The 16,717-nt window shown below is 37.4% G+C and overlaps 3 protein-coding genes across 3 annotated transcripts; 2 read left to right on the top strand and 1 right to left on the bottom strand.

Moving 5' to 3' along the window:
• Nucleotides 1-90: 90 nt before the first annotated feature.
• Nucleotides 91-3,142, top strand: LOC104821977 (proline-rich receptor-like protein kinase PERK9). Its single transcript, XM_019203478.1, has 8 exons — nucleotides 91-829; nucleotides 899-1,309; nucleotides 1,403-1,489; nucleotides 1,702-1,772; nucleotides 1,853-1,929; nucleotides 2,027-2,174; nucleotides 2,271-2,432; nucleotides 2,527-3,142. The coding sequence occupies exons 1-8, from the start codon at nucleotides 91-93 to the stop codon at nucleotides 2,722-2,724; spliced, it is 1,893 nt and encodes a 630-aa protein (XP_019059023.1). The 3' UTR covers nucleotides 2,725-3,142.
• LOC104822179 lies at nucleotides 2,985-4,379 on the top strand. Its single transcript, XM_010553327.1, has 2 exons — nucleotides 2,985-3,045; nucleotides 3,648-4,379. The coding sequence occupies exons 1-2, from the start codon at nucleotides 2,985-2,987 to the stop codon at nucleotides 4,250-4,252; spliced, it is 666 nt and encodes a 221-aa protein (XP_010551629.1). The 3' UTR covers nucleotides 4,253-4,379.
• On the bottom strand, nucleotides 4,280-10,829 carry LOC104821975 (putative phospholipid-transporting ATPase 9). Its single transcript, XM_010553023.2, has 13 exons — nucleotides 9,937-10,829; nucleotides 9,087-9,659; nucleotides 7,550-8,901; nucleotides 7,360-7,470; nucleotides 6,996-7,272; nucleotides 6,800-6,888; nucleotides 6,577-6,685; nucleotides 6,265-6,474; nucleotides 6,065-6,190; nucleotides 5,881-5,979; nucleotides 5,591-5,782; nucleotides 5,220-5,480; nucleotides 4,280-4,984 (listed from the first exon to the last, which is right to left on the bottom strand). The coding sequence occupies exons 2-13, from the start codon at nucleotides 9,495-9,497 to the stop codon at nucleotides 4,610-4,612; spliced, it is 3,612 nt and encodes a 1,203-aa protein (XP_010551325.1). The 5' UTR covers nucleotides 9,498-9,659; nucleotides 9,937-10,829; the 3' UTR covers nucleotides 4,280-4,609.
• Nucleotides 10,830-16,717: the final 5,888 nt, after the last annotated feature.

Here is a 16,717-nt window from a genome sequence, read left to right as displayed (position 1 = left end):
CCCCCCCCCCCCCCAGCCACACCGTCATCACCGCCACCTGAACCACCATTGACACCTCCTCCCCCAACACAATCCCCACCACCTGAACCAATGGGGCCACCTCCTCAGTCTCCTCCTCCTCCTCCTCCATCAGACCCACCTGAGAGCCCTTCCCTTCCACTGCCACCTGATCAACCGGTAACCCCACCACCACCCGAGCCGCCTCCCCAGCCACCACCTAGCTCACCACCACCTCCTGCGCCAGTTCCTACATATCCACCTCCACCTCCATCTGTACCAATAGACTCACCTCCACCTCCTGCAGCGGTTCCTCCTCCACGACATTCCCCTTCTCCACCTGGCCCTGACCGTCCTGCTCGTTCTCCCCCTCCTCCACCTGTCCCTGACCGTCCTGCTCGTTCTCCCCCTCCTCCCCCTCCACCAGTGGCAATACCCCCAAATGATGCACCTCCTCCTCCCAGGAGAAGTCCAGGCCAGCCAGCTTCTCCATTGGCTCCACCACCTCCAAATTCTCCTGTAACACCGATACTGTCCCCTCCTCCACCACTTATAGGCCCACCATCTCCTCCTCAAATCCCTACACCTGGTTCAAATAATCCACCTCAAAACAACCCTAGTCCTATTGCTCCAGACACAGACAGTTCTGTTCCTTCCAGTAGTAGTGGCATCGACACAGGAGCTGTCGTGGGTATCAGTGTTGCTGCGGGGCTTGTGCTGTTCAGTCTTATTGGACTCCTCGTTTGGTGTTTGAGGAGACGAAAAAGGCAGCTTTCCACGATTGGTGGTGGCTATGTCATGCCATCGCCAATGGGCTCCTCCCCAAGATCAGGTATTTTGTCAGAATTCTTAAGTTGGATTTTAACTTTTGGAACGTAATCCTTCCATGTCTTGTGTCCAGATTCTGCGCTTTTCAAGATGCAATCTTCAGCACCACTTGTAGGAAGTCATTCTCGAAATACTTCGGGTTATTCACAATCAGAACCCGGTGGCTTAGGCCATTCAAAGGCTTTGTTCTCGTATGAAGAGCTTATCAAGGCAACTGCTGGATTTTCGTCTGATAACCTTTTAGGTGAAGGTGGATTTGGTTATGTGTATAGAGGGATCTTACCAGATGGGAGAGTGGTTGCAGTGAAGCAACTGAAAAATGGCGGAGTACAAGGAGATCGAGAATTCAAAGCCGAGGTCGAAACTATTAGTAGAATACACCACCGGCATTTGGTTTCATTGGTCGGATACTGTATTTCTGAAAACAGGGGATTGCTAATTTATGATTATGTCCCTAACAACAATCTTTACTTCCATCTTCATGGTAAGCGTTTCTATATCGTTCAAGGCATATACATTCAGAATCACGAGCCGCTGATACATAATACAGTTTGTATATGTTTCATATCGTCTTTAGAGTCAGGAGGGCCGGTATTGGACTGGGCAACTCGTGTCAAAATCGCTGCTGGTGCAGCTCGTGGCATAGCTTATCTTCATGAAGATTGTAAGTTATTGCTTTCTGTAACATTGTGAACTATACTGTCTTGCCTTTGATGATAAGCTCTTCCCCAAAATCTATGAATCTCTTCTAACTCCACAAGTTAACCCTTCTTGGATAAAAGATGGACTGATTCTGCATTAAATTCTTTCTGCAAAAATATAAATGGTGGAAATGATGTGTTCTTGTTGCCTCTAATGGTTTTGTTCCATTTTCAGGCCATCCACGAATCATTCACAGAGACATTAAGTCATCCAACATCCTTTTAGACAACAACTTTGATGCTCGGGTTTGTTCGTTATTATGGTTTAGCTCCAAGACATGATGTTGGATCTTGTTTTAACATCTTTCGATTTTCTCGCTCTGTAGGTATCTGACTTTGGTCTCGCAAAGTTAGCTCTCGATGCTAATACACATGTCACAACCCGTGTTATTGGAACATTCGGGTAGGCCCTTTACTCGTTTGATCGGTTTCTTTTTCAGATGCTTACAAATTTACAATTTCTTGCATCTGGTAAAACGTTAGTTACGTTTTGTTTTCAGTTACATGGCTCCTGAATATGCATCAAGTGGAAAGTTAACTGAGAAATCAGATGTGTTCTCCTTCGGGGTCGTGCTTTTGGAGTTAATCACTGGACGTAAACCCGTGGATGCATCCCAACCTCTGGGAGATGAGAGTCTTGTTGAATGGGTATATGCACAATATATGTACAACTTTGTCGACAAAAATTTCTGAGCTTTTTGATGAAACCCTCACAAGGTTCGACCTTTCGTTAATGTTTTTCAGGCCCGACCTTTGATGAGCCATGCTCTTGAAACCGAAAAGTTTGATGCTTTAGCTGATTCCAAGCTCAGAGGGAACTTTGTCGAATCTGAAATGTTCAGAATGATTGAAGCAGCAGCTGCCTGTGTGCGTCATTCAGCTACCAAGAGACCTCGAATGGGCCAAGTACCGAGATTTTCCACTGAAAACCAAATCTTTTACGTTTTCTCAATGAATCCCGTACATAATTTTCTCATGACAAGGGCTTTGAAAATGGCAGATAGTGAGAGCTTTCGACAGTCTAGCTGCAGAAGATCTCAGCAACGGGATGAAAGTAGGCGAAAGCGAGATTTTCAACTCGGCTCAGCAGTCTGCAGAGATCAGATTGTTTCGAAGGATGGCATTCGGCAGCCAGAATTACAGTACAGATTTCTTCACGAATACCACTACTTATAACAGCAGAGACGAACTCGTGTAAATACAAGACATCTACAGAGAACAGATTGTTAAAGATCTGTCCTTTTACATAACACAGTTTTGTCTGAACTCTCTATTCCGATTTTTTTTTCATACTGTAGTTATGCAGTGTGTTCTTCTCCGCGTCCACCAGGCGCAAGACCTCAAACAGAATTCTCCTTCTTCTTTCTTTTTTCCTTCTTATGGGCATTGGTGAAGATACGAATCTGCAATCCAGATTCTCCATTTTTTTCTTCTTTCTTTTGTATATAAGGTGAACAAATGGTGGTAGAGCAAGAAGCTGTTGCAGAAACAGGGGGGGCTACAGTTACAGGGGGAACATGTGATGGAACAAGATAGAAAAACAGAGAGAGGCAATGGATAAGATATTATGTCGGGGATTTCATGTGTTAATATGAAAGTACATACTATTGGCACTATTCTTTCCAAAAGTTTCAATCTGCACATGCTTTTTGATGTAACTCCTCTATCTTGTCCTCTCTCAGTTATGTTTATGCTAAAATCAATCAGATCTTTCACTTTCATCTGCACCCATAAAAAGCAGAGAGATTGAAGAGTGAAATCAAAGGAAATTAAGTTTAAAATGGGTTCTGAATTCACTTGACGTCCAAGATTCCAAAAATCAAACTTGCAAAAGTGAATAAAAATACCCATGTGATCTTTTTATTTTAAAAAAAAAACATTGGCAAAGCAGAAGCTGGAGTCATCAGGATTTGCCAACACATGGGTTTTGCTTGCCTTCTTACATTGTCAATCCCAATTTCGGCAAGGAACCTATTCCTTTGACACAATCCCATGTCACCTCTTACCTTCTCCTTCTTCTTCTTCTTCTTCTTCTTCTTCTTCTTCTTCTTCTTCTTCTTCTTCTTCTTCTTCTTCTTCTTCTTCTTCTTCTTCTTCTTCTTCTTCTTCTTCTTCTTCTTCTTCTTCTTCTTCTTCTTCTTCTTCTTCTTCTTCTTCTTCTTCTTCTTCTTCTTCTTCTTCTGTCTCTGCAGTTTTCTGCAGACAGAGTAATGGAAGAAGATTGTGGCGCTTTTGCAGCAGATTGTATTGTTCTGTCCTGCTGCTGCGAATGCCTTGTCTTACAAGTTATCATCTTCATCTTCCTCAAGATTCCTCGTAAACTAGCCCGGAAGATGAAGATGTACGTGAGGAAGAGATTACGGAAGGGGAAGAGAAGAGACGAAAAGATCTTTGGACCTGCAATTGAGAAGTACAAGGAAGATGAATTTCTCAACGATGGGTTCACTTCAGATGAAAACCCAAGATTCAGATGCATGGAAGAGATTGAACAAATGTTGCAGGAACTCTCCATGAATGGAGAGTTTGTGTTTGGAAGCTTCTGGGGACAGAGATCTTTTCCAGACACTAACAGTTTCAGTGTCTTACGGTGTGAAATAACAAAAACAGAGACCACTTCCCGCTCCTGCACATCCCACGAGCTCTGTCATAGAATCAAGAACCATAAGGAACACAGATTGAAGGGTTTTTCTTTATTTGAAGTATCAGAGCACAAGAAACCACTTTGATTGTAATCTCTGAGAAAAACAACAAAAGAAAGAGAAAATTTTCTTTCTCTACTGTATTGTATCTGATTTACAATCTTCCGCCATTACCCTAAAGCGGTTTTGCTAATAAAATCAGATGTTCTCTCCACCCAGAAACTCTGCAACTCGTTTCTTTTATCCAGCAAGAATCGTAATTTACACCATATGGTACAACCTCTTACAAGCACTGTCCTTGCAGTCAGCGATGCTATGACCATGGCTTTTTCCTTCTGCAAGAAAATTTCTTGCTTGTGTCTCAATGCTTCTATTTACAGCCTGCAAGTCACTGAAGCACAAAATCATGGAGTAGATAATCCATCCATCTCTGTTCACTTGTTCTCATGGTTCAGGCTCGGATCTCCGCCTACATCTCTTCCGGGCTTCTAATCTTGCAGTGAAACCGACGGTTGTAGGCCTTATCGATCTCTGCCTCACCATATCACAGTACTCTGGGTCGTTACACTGACCCTCGTACCTCAACCACTGTATCATCCCGTGGTACATCGGGAAAAACCTCATCTGAATGGCAGAATACACAAAATATGGCACCAAAGCCGATACCACCACAAGGAGAGTGATGATCCAGTAAGAAGGTGAAGGGGCAAGAGCTTCAAGAAAGACATTATAAGCATCGGTGGATATTCTTGTCGGAAGAGACCCATAAGCCATGAGGAAGAAGAACCAGACAGCAATGGATCCCCAGATGACAAAATGCTGGATCAGAGTGAAGTAATTGATAGCCAATGCCATCTGCAAGTTCACGACACAGACAACGCAAGTGTACATCGTCCCCCCGAGAATTTCCCGCCCGGAAATTTTCCCCTGGTGGTTGAAGGCTTGGTACTCGAGAGAGTTCTTGCAGAGGAAGAATACGATAATTGCGCTGCAGGGGAAGAGCTCCATAAGCCATGAGGAAGAAGAACCAGACAGCAATGGATCCCCAGATGACAAAATGCTGGATCAGAGTGAAGTAATTGATAGCCAATGCCATCTGCAAGTTCACGACACAGACAACGCAAGTGTACATCGTCCCCCCGAGAATTTCCCGCCCGGAAATTTTCCCCTGGTGGTTGAAGGCTTGGTACTCGAGAGAGTTCTTGCAGAGGAAGAATACGATAATTGCGCTGCAGAAACCATTAAGCATCCAGCCGAGTATCCGGCCCCAGCTAAAGAGCACATTCTGAATGCCTTCTTGGTACAAAAGCGGGAACTGTGACAAAAACAATGGCAGAAGAATCCACATGAAGTGTGTTCTGTAAGGGTTTTTCCTTCACCAGTACCAAGACCAAAAGCTGCAGTTTTATTACCACGAGGAAATACCTTGAGACAAAACCGAGCAGATACATCCTGGTCGAAGACCCCCATAGCAATGACGGGTAGAGACGAAAAGAAGACGTTATAAAGAGACAGAAACCAATCGTTGTAAGCAGGTGTTGCTGAGAACGATGCATATGCCTCATATAAAAAGAGAGTGAAACCGAAGGTAATGTTCTTGTAGAAGAAGTAGCATATCTGTGTAATAGAAAACAAGCAAAAGATTGAGAACTAACTAATGGCATGAAATGTCAGTGACAGATCTGAAAAGATAGAGGATGATGATGATGTTTCACCATTGATGAGATACGCCTGTAACACCAGTGTCCATGAACAAGTAACAGACGCTCTAGATATCTGAACTGAGCAATTGCAATGTCACTGGACATTACAGCCTGAAACATGATCATGTTAGAGAAAGAAACACACAATGTACAAGTAAAATCCAGATAGAACTGTAAGATAAATATCTCATAGAACCTGCATTCCTTCCACACCGCTAATTCCAACCCCGATATCTGCTTCCTGAAGCATTCCAACATCATTTGCTCCATCACCAATTGCAAGTGTTGTTTTACCGGTACTCGATTTCACTAATCTTGTCACCTATATGCAAATATAAATTCGTGAGATAAAAGAACTAGTAATGCAGTTTAATGGAATAGAAGAAAAAAACTGACCAGTGCCTTCTGTTTGGGTGATGACCGGCAGCAAATAACAGAAGCACAGCCAATTGCCAGTTCTAGGAAGAAGTTCTTCGTATCATCCTCCAATGCATAAGCAAGGGATTTCCCGTCGATGATTAGAGCGAAAGCATCAGATGTTCCTCGAGATGCTTTTATCTGAGCTTTCCCAGAAGTTATCTGCCGCTGGACATTTTCCTTTGAGGCCTGCATACATACATACATACATATATATATATATAGCATGTATTACTATGTATCTCTACACGTATGACTCCCCCAAAATACCCGAATACAGAATTATTGTACCTTCTCAAGGTCATCCTTTTCTCTGGCTTTCTCCAATGACAGCATTTCTGGTGTTTCCAAGTTGATAATGATCTGTTTCATGTCTTGTCTGAGTAAACTACAAGCAAAGCTGTCAAAGATGTACAGACACTTGCGGGTTTAGGGACTGGGAAAGAACCGCGAAGAACGTATGCACAGCCTTCAGAAAACCAAATATAATAAGGTGATACCCAGAAATCGATACCCAATATTGATAGCAGTCTCCATCTTGTCTCCCGTCAAAACCCAAATCTTGATTCCTGCTTGGGCAAGTTTGTCAATGCAATCAGGGACCTAATGGAAAAGACAAAGGGAAGAAGGAAAAACACTTTTTAAGTTCTTCCTTGATCTACTCGAAGACCATTCAACACTATAAATCGATATATATATTAGCAGATTACCCCATTTTGGAGTTTATCCTCAACAGCAGTAGCTCCAAGAAGAATCAGATCTTTCTCAATTTCTTCTGTAACTTCATCTATCAACGCTTCTCGATCAGCACTAACCGAATTCTTTGCTTCGGTTAATCTCTCGTTAAACACATTGTATTCTTTCTCGTTTAGTTCACGAAAGGCAAGTATCAAAGTTCTCAGCCCGGCATCAGCATACTCATTGACATGGTCCCTGGTCTCCTCTTCAAACTCTCTACCATTCTTGGCAAGTCTTTCAAACATGACACTGACAGGTAGAGTCTTTTTTAGAACAAATCGAAATCGAGTTCCAAGTGAGATTGATATCCGAGTTTCTCAAATCAAAGGTGGATACCTGTCTGCCCCTTTACAAAGTAATAACAGTTTCCCGTCTTCATCCTGTACTATTACCGACATCCTTTTCCTCGAGCTGTTGAATTCAAGGACATTCAAGACTTTATACACCCTGCAAAAACATAGAGTATGAAATAAAGAGCAGTTTTCAGTGGGGATGAAATAAGAGAAAATTTTGCAGATGGGCCAACCTTTCAACTCGTTTGCCAGTCCCCAAGTCTAGCTCTCTTACAGATATGCTTGTTTGGGTTCTGTTGTAAAATTCAAACCCGAGCTCCCTTGCTGCAATAACAAATGCTGCCTCATCTGGTGACTCAGCCTCGTAAGAGATCTTTCCTGTATCTTCTTCCACTTCCGGTATAACTGTGTGGCAAACAGCTAATAACCGGAAAAACTTCTGAATAACATCAGCACGTGCCTCGGTGACCCAGTTCCCGTTCGTTATCCTTTCATCTTTAAAGTTGAATCCTTTCACTTTCTGTGCAGCCGAGGTGACATCCTTGCTGTATTCCATATCGTTTTCATTGTTCTGATACATTAAAGAACCTTTTCTTCTACCCATAGCCATCTCCACCTCTGTAACACCACGGCCATAGGCTGTCCCAGCGATAGAACACTTGATGAACTCCATGGAGTTACACGTCAAAGTTCCAGTCTTGTCTGAAAGAATTGTATCTACTTGCCCAAGTTCTTCATTCAGGTTAGAAGTCCGTGCACGCGCTGGCTTGTCAGCTTCCTCGTAATACATATGGATATCCTGATTGATGAAGATGCTCTGAAGAACTTTCACAATCTCTATTGAGACATATAAAGAAATTGGGATGAAGTAACTGTATAACATAACCGCTGTCAGAAAGTGATACATTGCAGCCTCTGGTGCCCTTTTCGGGTCGAAGAAGATCCTGGAACTATCCGGTCTAAGGTACCATCTTTTCATCACATCATTCTCTAAATCATCTCTTGTTGATAATCCAAAGGTAACCGAACCAATAAACGCTACTGAAACCACAATACCGAACATCAAGTATATGATCTTATCCATCTTCCTCTCGATGTTACTTCTCTTTGATGGAGGGTCGGTTGAATTCTGGATAACCTTTGTGTCATGACCCGTGAAGATAACGGCTCCATAGATATAGTCTGTGTTTCTGAGTTTCGAGTCTCTCAGGAGAAGCTGTTGAGGCGAAAGAGGGTACCTTTCCCCGTCAAGCTCCATGGTTCCAATAAAGGAATACAAATTAGCATTCGGATCCTCGCATTTGACAAAAGCCTTGAAACCGTTGAAATTCTCGTCTTCATGCAAAGAAGAAGTGACTCCCAGTCCTTGTTTAAGTTTCAGATTTGTTTCCCCGTCAAGATTCATCGTCTCCACGTAGCAAATAGCATCTCCATAGCTCGATGAAAGCAGGAAAAGATCCGCCGGGAAAAACTCGTCTTTCTCTACCTTCACTATGTCTCCAACTCTCAGCGTCTTCCACTCTCTATGAACAAAACTCCCATCTCCTCTATGCACTTTAACTTTCCTATTGTTCACTTCAACGTCCTAAAAGCAGAAATGACTCATGAGGTTATCTAATCTAATCCAGAATCTCAGAAAGTAAGAAAACTATCTGATTCAAATCAACTCTGAACCAAAAATCTAATCACTTTCCATTTTTGCAATCAGAAGAGGCCAGACACTGGAAAGAAAACCCTAAAGACGAGCACAACAAAAAAAAGGCCAGTTACCTGCTGTTTCCGGCGCCAATCTTCGACACCCTCTTTAACCATGGTGGCACCGATGACGAAGATGAGAGGAACAATGGCGCTGACGGCAGTGTAAGGTGCAAGATCAGTGAAGGACAAGACACCAGTTACGAGGAAGTAGAAATTTGCAACTCTTCTGAACTGTTCGAACAAAGATTTTGGCAAGAACGTGGCCAGAGTGTACTTGGTGGTCCTCACGTAGTTATCGCAGTAATCGTCCCTTGTTCCAGCTGATTCTTCACGATTGGGTTCGTTGCAGAAGACAACCCGAGAGAAACCTGGTCCTCCGACCTGAGAATGGTCTTGCCTGAAACATGCGGTTCCACAGTTCAGCGTGTAAATCTTGCTTAGGAGTAGTCTCCTCCTCCTCCTTCTGCTCCTTCCATTCGACATTTTCCTTGTCACTTTCCACGAATCTTTACACCCGGAAAGATCCGAATCTAAAATACCCAGAAGCAAAGGCTTGATCTTTCGCTCTCGTCAGGCAAGCCCTGAAGCAAAGCTCGAATCTTTACTGGGAAAAAAAATTGCAGACTTTGAGGAAATCTAAGAACCCTGAAATTAAAAAAACTTAGATTTTTGAGTTCCAGACTCGCAAAACGAGCAAGAAATGCCAAATTCTTGTTGCTTCTTGAAAGAATAACAAACACCCACTGATGGGATTTTGAAAATTTTATATCAGGGGAAGAAGAAGAAAAAAAAAAGTGGTGGCAACGGATTTCCATGAACCGCGAGAAAATTTTTAAACAGTGATGCCCAGAAAACAGAAATTATTAAAAAAAATAAAAAGGGAAACGATTTTTGGAAAAAGGGAAAGGGGAAAAGACAATACCATGTTTGGCAGAACCTCCGAGGAAAAAAGCTCACAGAACAAAAGCAGAGATGGCTTCAGACAGAGAGACTGAGACCGAATATGCCGGACCTCGTAGTTCGCGATTCCGGTAACAGAGCGCAAGGAAGCTTGAAAATTTTCCCAGGAAACTGAAAACTTTCCCGGAAAACTGAGAGTTATGGGATCAGAAATGGGTATATTCCGAAAGTTTCTGTTTGTTTATTGTCTCAACAAAGCTGGAATCTTTAATCAATGAACCAGAAAAAGGGAATAACAGCTTTCAGCATTCGAAGACTTCGAGTGAGATCTCACACACATCCTGACTTTTTCAATCATAATTTTTTTTATTAAAAAAAAAAAAATCGGTTTCTCTACGTGCGGACAAAACACGGAGAAGAGAAGACGGAGAAGAAAGAAACAGTGACAAGATGTCGAGATTAGAACAGGTCAGAATTTTCTCGGAAAATAACATTGACGGGGACAGAGAACATTGAAATTTCCCGTAACAGGGTCGTAAAGAGGACGGTAAACGAGAGAGAGAGAAATTGTCTGTTTGTTTCCCGAGAAAATGGGATTTCGCTCATCAATGGCGATGCCTCTCGTTCTGGGCGAATAGCTTTCAGGAAGAAAGAAACAAAACCAGGACTGTTTGAACAAAAACCTTTCTTACATAAAAAGACAAAAAAAAAAACACAACCTGCAAGTTTCCAATCTGAGAAATTCTACTGTCAGATGATTCAGGGTGAGGAAGAACGTCTTCCGGGAGAAACAAGAACCGATCTGAGGAACATTAGATGCGCCGCCATGGCGGAGAGCGGAGAGGAGGTGGTGACCAAACAGAAAAAACGGGTCAAAGCACTCAGATCAGATGCATGCATTCAGTGATTTATTTTCCTGAAATGATTTTTATTGACGAGTTTCTTTAATTAAACTGTTATTATGGAAAATAATTTCGCCTTTTATTTATTTCTTGTTGCTTATTTTTACTTGTTCAACACTCTCTCACACGCCTAAATTTTCTTATTTTATCATTCTCTTGAAAAAAGAGGACATTTCGAAAAACGGTTCGTGTTCGGAACGGAATAGATCGGTTCGGTTTTTTTGGTTTTACAAAAATAGATACCAATCGGATTTTTTATTGTATTCGGTTCGGTTCGGTTCTGGGTTTTATTAAAAAAAATGTTAGATTTTCTTTAAAAATATTCGGTTTTTCGGGATTTTTAAAATTCGGTTCGGTTCGATTCGGTTTCGAAAAAATTCGGTTCTCTAAAAATGGTACCGTTCAGAAAATAACAGCGGTTTCGGGTTAGAAAAAATACCGTTTTAACGGTTCGATTCGGTCCGGTTCCGAAGAACCGAACCGAAACGTCCAACCCTACTCAAAACTATGGGAGTTATGGTTTTTTTAATCATTCCTTATTTTATTTAGTTATGGTTTTTTCAGTTTTGTAAGTAAAATTGAATAATTATTTATATTTTTATGACATTTTATTAAGAAAAAATATCAAAAAAATCTGAATTTCTCAACTTTTATAAAATTACATCTAAATTTTATTTTTTTGTCTAATTTTCAACTAAAAATAAATCCAATTTTGTCATCGTTAATATTTTAAAATTTAAATATTGATACGACGTACCCGATATTTTATGTAATAAATCAACATTTTTAACCATATTTGATATGTTACCATCGGTATATTATGATATCATGCTATGAACAATGTGTTTAAAAATGATAATTTTTATAAAGTTTAGATTTATTTACAATTTAATAATCAAATTACGATTTTATTTGATAAAAAAACAAAGTTCGGATTTTATTTTATAAAAATTGACAAGTTGAAACTAAATTGTGTCATGATTACACTTATATAATTTTATGGAAATGTGAAATTCTGATTATTTTGCACCCCTAGATTACTATCCAAAGTTGTTTCGTGACAAAAATCAAATGAATTTGGACAATTTATTATATAATATAGTCGTAGTGCCCTGTCATTGGTTTCTTGCGTTTGTAAGCATTGTCTTAATTTTCTCTTTTGGTTCGGTATTATACGGACCATATGGTTAGAAATGGAACTTTGACTTTAATGCATGAAAAATTCATGTCACCGACTTCAATGGTTTGGTATGCATTCATTTAATGCATGAATATGTTTTGTGATTATACCTAATTTCCGGTTCACGAATACCGTGTGGTTTTCCATAAAACCGGTCCCACTTATTTATGAGATCTACAGAAAAACCGGAAAACCAAATAGAACCATCCCTATTCAGCCAAGTGTACAAATTCAAGCAATTTCATAAAATATACACATAAAATAAACCTCTCCACGTTGATTTTCAATTTTCTAGTTAAGAATTGGGTTGGTTCGAAAGAACCGGTTTGGCTATACGTCTAGAAGTTCTATACTGCGAAATTCCAAATATGATTAAAAAATAGGGTTTTATATTTAGAAAGGAAATCAATCATGTTTATTGGCTTGAAAAAGAAATAAACGAATTAATCCTAAAAAGGAAAATTGATGCATTTATCATTTAACCTTTTTTTAAATTTCATAGCTTGTGCTTGTCCCAATATAATTTTGTTGGTGGTTAGAAAAATCTAGAGTGTTTTACCAAATCCAATTTTTTTAATCAATATACAAAAATAAATTAAAAAATTAATATAAATTATATATGTGTGAAAGTGATTGCTTTGGTAACAGATAAAAAGGGTGACATATGAACAAGGCATAAATATCTAATATGACAAGATTATCCATAATAAAATATTAGGACTTTGTGTGATATTTTCTCGATATTCTTAGACTAATCACATTTAAAATAAAAAAATATCGATATTACGAAATGCAAAAATATATGGCGGGACCCAAATATTGATGCAAGCAGATTAGGACAGAGATTAAGAGTGGTTCAACTATAATTAATTTTTGTCCGTATGATTTGGAGATGAAAGTATGATTCGTGTTGTACGGTTACTTTTGATATTTTCTTGAGGCAAACCTTTTTTCTTCTTTTTGTTAGAGTTAAATTAAGTTCGCTAATTAAAAAATTAACACTAATTGAGATTATAAAGTTAATCAATCAACAGACGAATTCACGAGACATTTGATTGGACAGAGAAGATTTTTGTCGTTTTATAGGGAAAAAAACGGGATTAATTATATTTTTTAAATCGAAGATGCGACCAATTGATGAAAGTGGAGTGGATGAGTTGCACATGTATTTCTAAAATTATCATCTTGCTCTTTTTTTGTCGTTTTTTTTAATTTCAAGGGTTTAATTTAATCCTACTATGGTGAGGTGGCACCAGATCTTATATTTTTGGATGTCTCTGGCTGTTTAAAATTTATATAATATTTGAGAAAAAGAGATGATATATTTTTTTCAAGAGCTTGCAACAATATTGTAAGAAATGTTAATAAATAAATATATAACAAAATAGGCTGAAATAATCAAAATATAAAACAGTTTAAAGCAAAAATTAAACTGAAAATTGAAGACTAGTTTTTTTTAATAAAAATCTAAAAACATAAAAACTTACGGATACAAGAATATTCATTATTAAAAACGATATAAAAAAATTAAAACCATAAACATCTAAAGTAAAAAATAAATAAAGAGATAGATCATAATAGATTTATTAATTTATACTGCGAAAAAAAGTTCTAAATATTAATTAAATTTGTATTTAGTGTAGTTGTTAAAACCAGAAAAATATCTTGCAATTTTTTTTATTCTTTATAGTATAATGTAAACTTTTGAATCGAATAATATATATAAACACATATTTCAAATGATAAACAATACATATTGATATTCCACAAATTATCGAATATTAATGTTCATTTCTATTTGCAAATGAATAAGTAAATTATATAAAGATTTAGATTTAGCAAACTTTAGAGCATTAAAGTATTACATAAAAAAAAAGTTATGGTCTAAATTAGGGGTGGCCATTTCGGTTATTAACTGAATAACCGAGCCGAACCGAATCGAATAAGATATAACCGTACCCGAACCGAACCCGACATCAAAACTGAACGGTTATGATTTCCTTAAATCCGAAAAACCAAAACCGAAATCGAACCGAACCAAATAAAAAATAACCAAAAAAATCGAAGGAATAACCGACATTTTCTTTGGAAAATTGAACTTTTTACCAAAACCGAACCGAACCCGAACCGAAAAATAACCGAATCGGAATTTATATAAAAACCGAATGGTTATAGTTTTTCTATAACCGAACCTGAATATAACCGAACCGAAACCCGAATTGGCCACCCCTAGTCTAAATTTCTCGTGGCACTCTTTGCGAAATGTCAAAGTCTATAGTCTTAATAATTTCAGACATGAAAAGGACCGTCCAAAGGAATTTGGACGTTAGATTGTCAATTTAATTCCATCGTCTTCGTTTAGAATAAAATCCCATGCAAAGCCCACAATGAAAAACCACCTTTGCCTTCGGCCTTGATTTCATGTTTTTTTTTTTTTTAAATGATTTGGTTTTAATTTTTAGATTCATTAAAAATATATATATGTAAATTTCACTTCTATTTCATAATTAGTTTTTGTAATCTAATAACAAAATATCGGTTTGGTAATCCAATAAAAGATATTTCACCAAGGCATCGAATACAAGTTCAACAATTGCCGAGGCGGATGTTTTTTATATTTTTCTTATAGAATATATAATCAGATAATAATGAATTGATTGATTCTTAAAAAATAGATAACTACATGGTCGTTGTAATACTTTTTTTAATTAAAATAAATGTTGTATTGTTTATTAAATTTCTGGCAAAAGCAGTTATATTTTATATGTGAAAAAAATAGAAAACCGTATTGATTCATTTTAATTTTTTAAAAATAATTTAAATTGAAATATGTAATAACATCCAATAGTTTTTTTTATAAGTATCATACCTTTAATCATTGTAGGGAGAACTATGACTATACATTACTTTTTATTTTAAAATACACACAAAAAAATGTCATAATTATTAGACTTTGACGTTGCATGTTATTATTACACTTCTATGGTTTTATAGACCCAAAGGGTCACTGAATTTCGGGCACAAAACTTTAGTCTTGTCTCTACCACCTTTTCCCCACCTTAATATTCATTCTCCTTTTGCTTTTTCCTATTTATTTTGCATTTTGGACCGACCAACATATGTATAATTAGGGGTGAACCTTTCGATATTCGGATTGGAAATAGTTTGATTCATTTCGGTTATTTTAATTTTACAAAATATATACCAATCGGTTATTACATTATATTCAGTTCGGTTCGGTTTCGATTTCGACCTGGTTCAGTATCAGTTTTTATTAAAAAGAATTAGATCTTTTTTAAAAAAAAATTGTTTATTAGATTTTTTAAAAAATTTAGTTTGGTTCTATTTCGAAAAAAAGATTTTGTAAAAAATTTATTGTTCGAAAATTTTGGATGATTTGATTAAAAAAATATCATACTTTTAGATTAACGGTATCTAAAGACCCACCCCTAAATAACCACAACACACCAATTTTAATTTGTTGTATTTTCTCATTATTTTTTGGGTAAATATCTTCCTCAATGTTGAAAGAATACAATTACAAACATATAACTTTTTATTGATTCCAATATAATACTACCAATTGTAAAATAAAATCTTAGTAATTACTTACTATATAAATTAATTAACAACTCATTCGTGTTTGTGTAATTAACTGTCTTATAACTAATTTTTTTTTCTAGTTTTAACATTGCTTCATTAATTTTATCGGGAAGCTGAAATAGACAAAGAAAATTGTCTTGATTCTGTTTTTTTTTAAAAAAAAAAAATTAGGCTTGAGCCAAATGCTTTAGAAAATAGGAAAACAGAAAAAGACAATGTAATAAAAATAAATATAATTAATTCATTGATCAGAAACACTTGTCCGAATCCAACTGCCGCTAGGGTTTTGTTCAGACTTTTGAGAGCGACGACTGGCCAAAGATTCAGCACATGCGACAACATAAAAACATCATTTTATTTTATTTTATTTAAAAAAATGCTTATTATTATCATCATCATCATCATTATTAGTATTATTACAATAATAATAATTATTAGAAATAATCCTTTAAATCGATAGCGTACGGCATCAAATGTCGCTGTTTCTGAATTATATAGCTATCCTCTAACTAACATTTAAAAACAAATGCCACTCATACCACTGAACTCTTTCGTTGTCGTCACTCTGTCATCAATCATCATTGTTTCTATTGGAACCATCGAATATTATTTTCACCGTTTATTTATTCTATTTATTACTAGTAATTTCGGAAAATAGAAAAAAAATAATGAATAAGGTCTTTTATTCTGTTCAATTTCTAAATATATAAAAGATATTCAAAACAGAAATCAAATAAAATAAGAAAAAAAAACAAAACATATACAATCCGGTTCAATGTTTTGAATTAAATCGAAAACCATAACGTTTTGAATTTCTGATTGCAAATAAGGTCTGATTATTAAATAATAATAAATTAAAAAAACCAGCGAGGTATGTGAACGTGAGAGCTCAAATGATAATGCAGCTGTCGGTTTTATTGAGGCTCAAGCCAAGGTGAGGCCCAAGACCCATATTTAGGCCCAATAAGAGGCCCATAATGAGGCCCAATAAGAGGCAGGAAAGGGAAAGCTATCAAGAGGGAGCAGATGGGAGATTGGTTAAGCAATGTACCATTCTGATGAAGACTTTGGTTGATGATCTCTTACCAGCTACCAAAACTTTTTTTCTAATGCAAATT

This window comes from Tarenaya hassleriana, unplaced genomic scaffold (genome assembly GCF_000463585.1).
Source record: "Tarenaya hassleriana unplaced genomic scaffold, ASM46358v1 Cleome35, whole genome shotgun sequence".
NCBI lineage: Eukaryota > Viridiplantae > Streptophyta > Magnoliopsida > Brassicales > Cleomaceae > Tarenaya > Tarenaya hassleriana.
This window is presented reverse-complemented; position numbering and strand designations above follow the sequence as displayed.

Excerpts from the sequence above, each read along its gene's own strand:
- LOC104821977 (XM_019203478.1), top strand. The coding sequence starts at position 91 with ATGGGGCCACCTCCTCAGTCTCCTCCTCCTCCTCCTCCATCAGACCCA. Across the intron at positions 1,490-1,701 it reads AGCTTATCTTCATGAAGATT|GCCATCCACGAATCATTCAC; the intron begins GTAAGTTATTGC and ends TTCCATTTTCAG. Across the intron at positions 2,175-2,270 it reads ATGAGAGTCTTGTTGAATGG|GCCCGACCTTTGATGAGCCA; the intron begins GTATATGCACAA and ends AATGTTTTTCAG.
- LOC104822179 (XM_010553327.1), top strand. The coding sequence starts at position 2,985 with ATGGTGGTAGAGCAAGAAGCTGTTGCAGAAACAGGGGGGGCTACAGTT. Across the intron at positions 3,046-3,647 it reads TACAGTTACAGGGGGAACAT|TTCTTCTTCTTCTTCTTCTT; the intron begins GTGATGGAACAA and ends TTCTTCTTCTTC.
- LOC104821975 (XM_010553023.2), bottom strand. The coding sequence starts at position 9,497 with ATGTCGAATGGAAGGAGCAGAAGGAGGAGGAGGAGACTACTCCTAAGC. Across the intron at positions 6,475-6,576 it reads AAAAGGATGACCTTGAGAAG|GCCTCAAAGGAAAATGTCCA; the intron begins GTACAATAATTC and ends GTATGTATGCAG. Across the intron at positions 5,481-5,590 it reads CTGCTCGGTTTTGTCTCAAG|TTCCCGCTTTTGTACCAAGA; the intron begins GTATTTCCTCGT and ends TTTTTGTCACAG.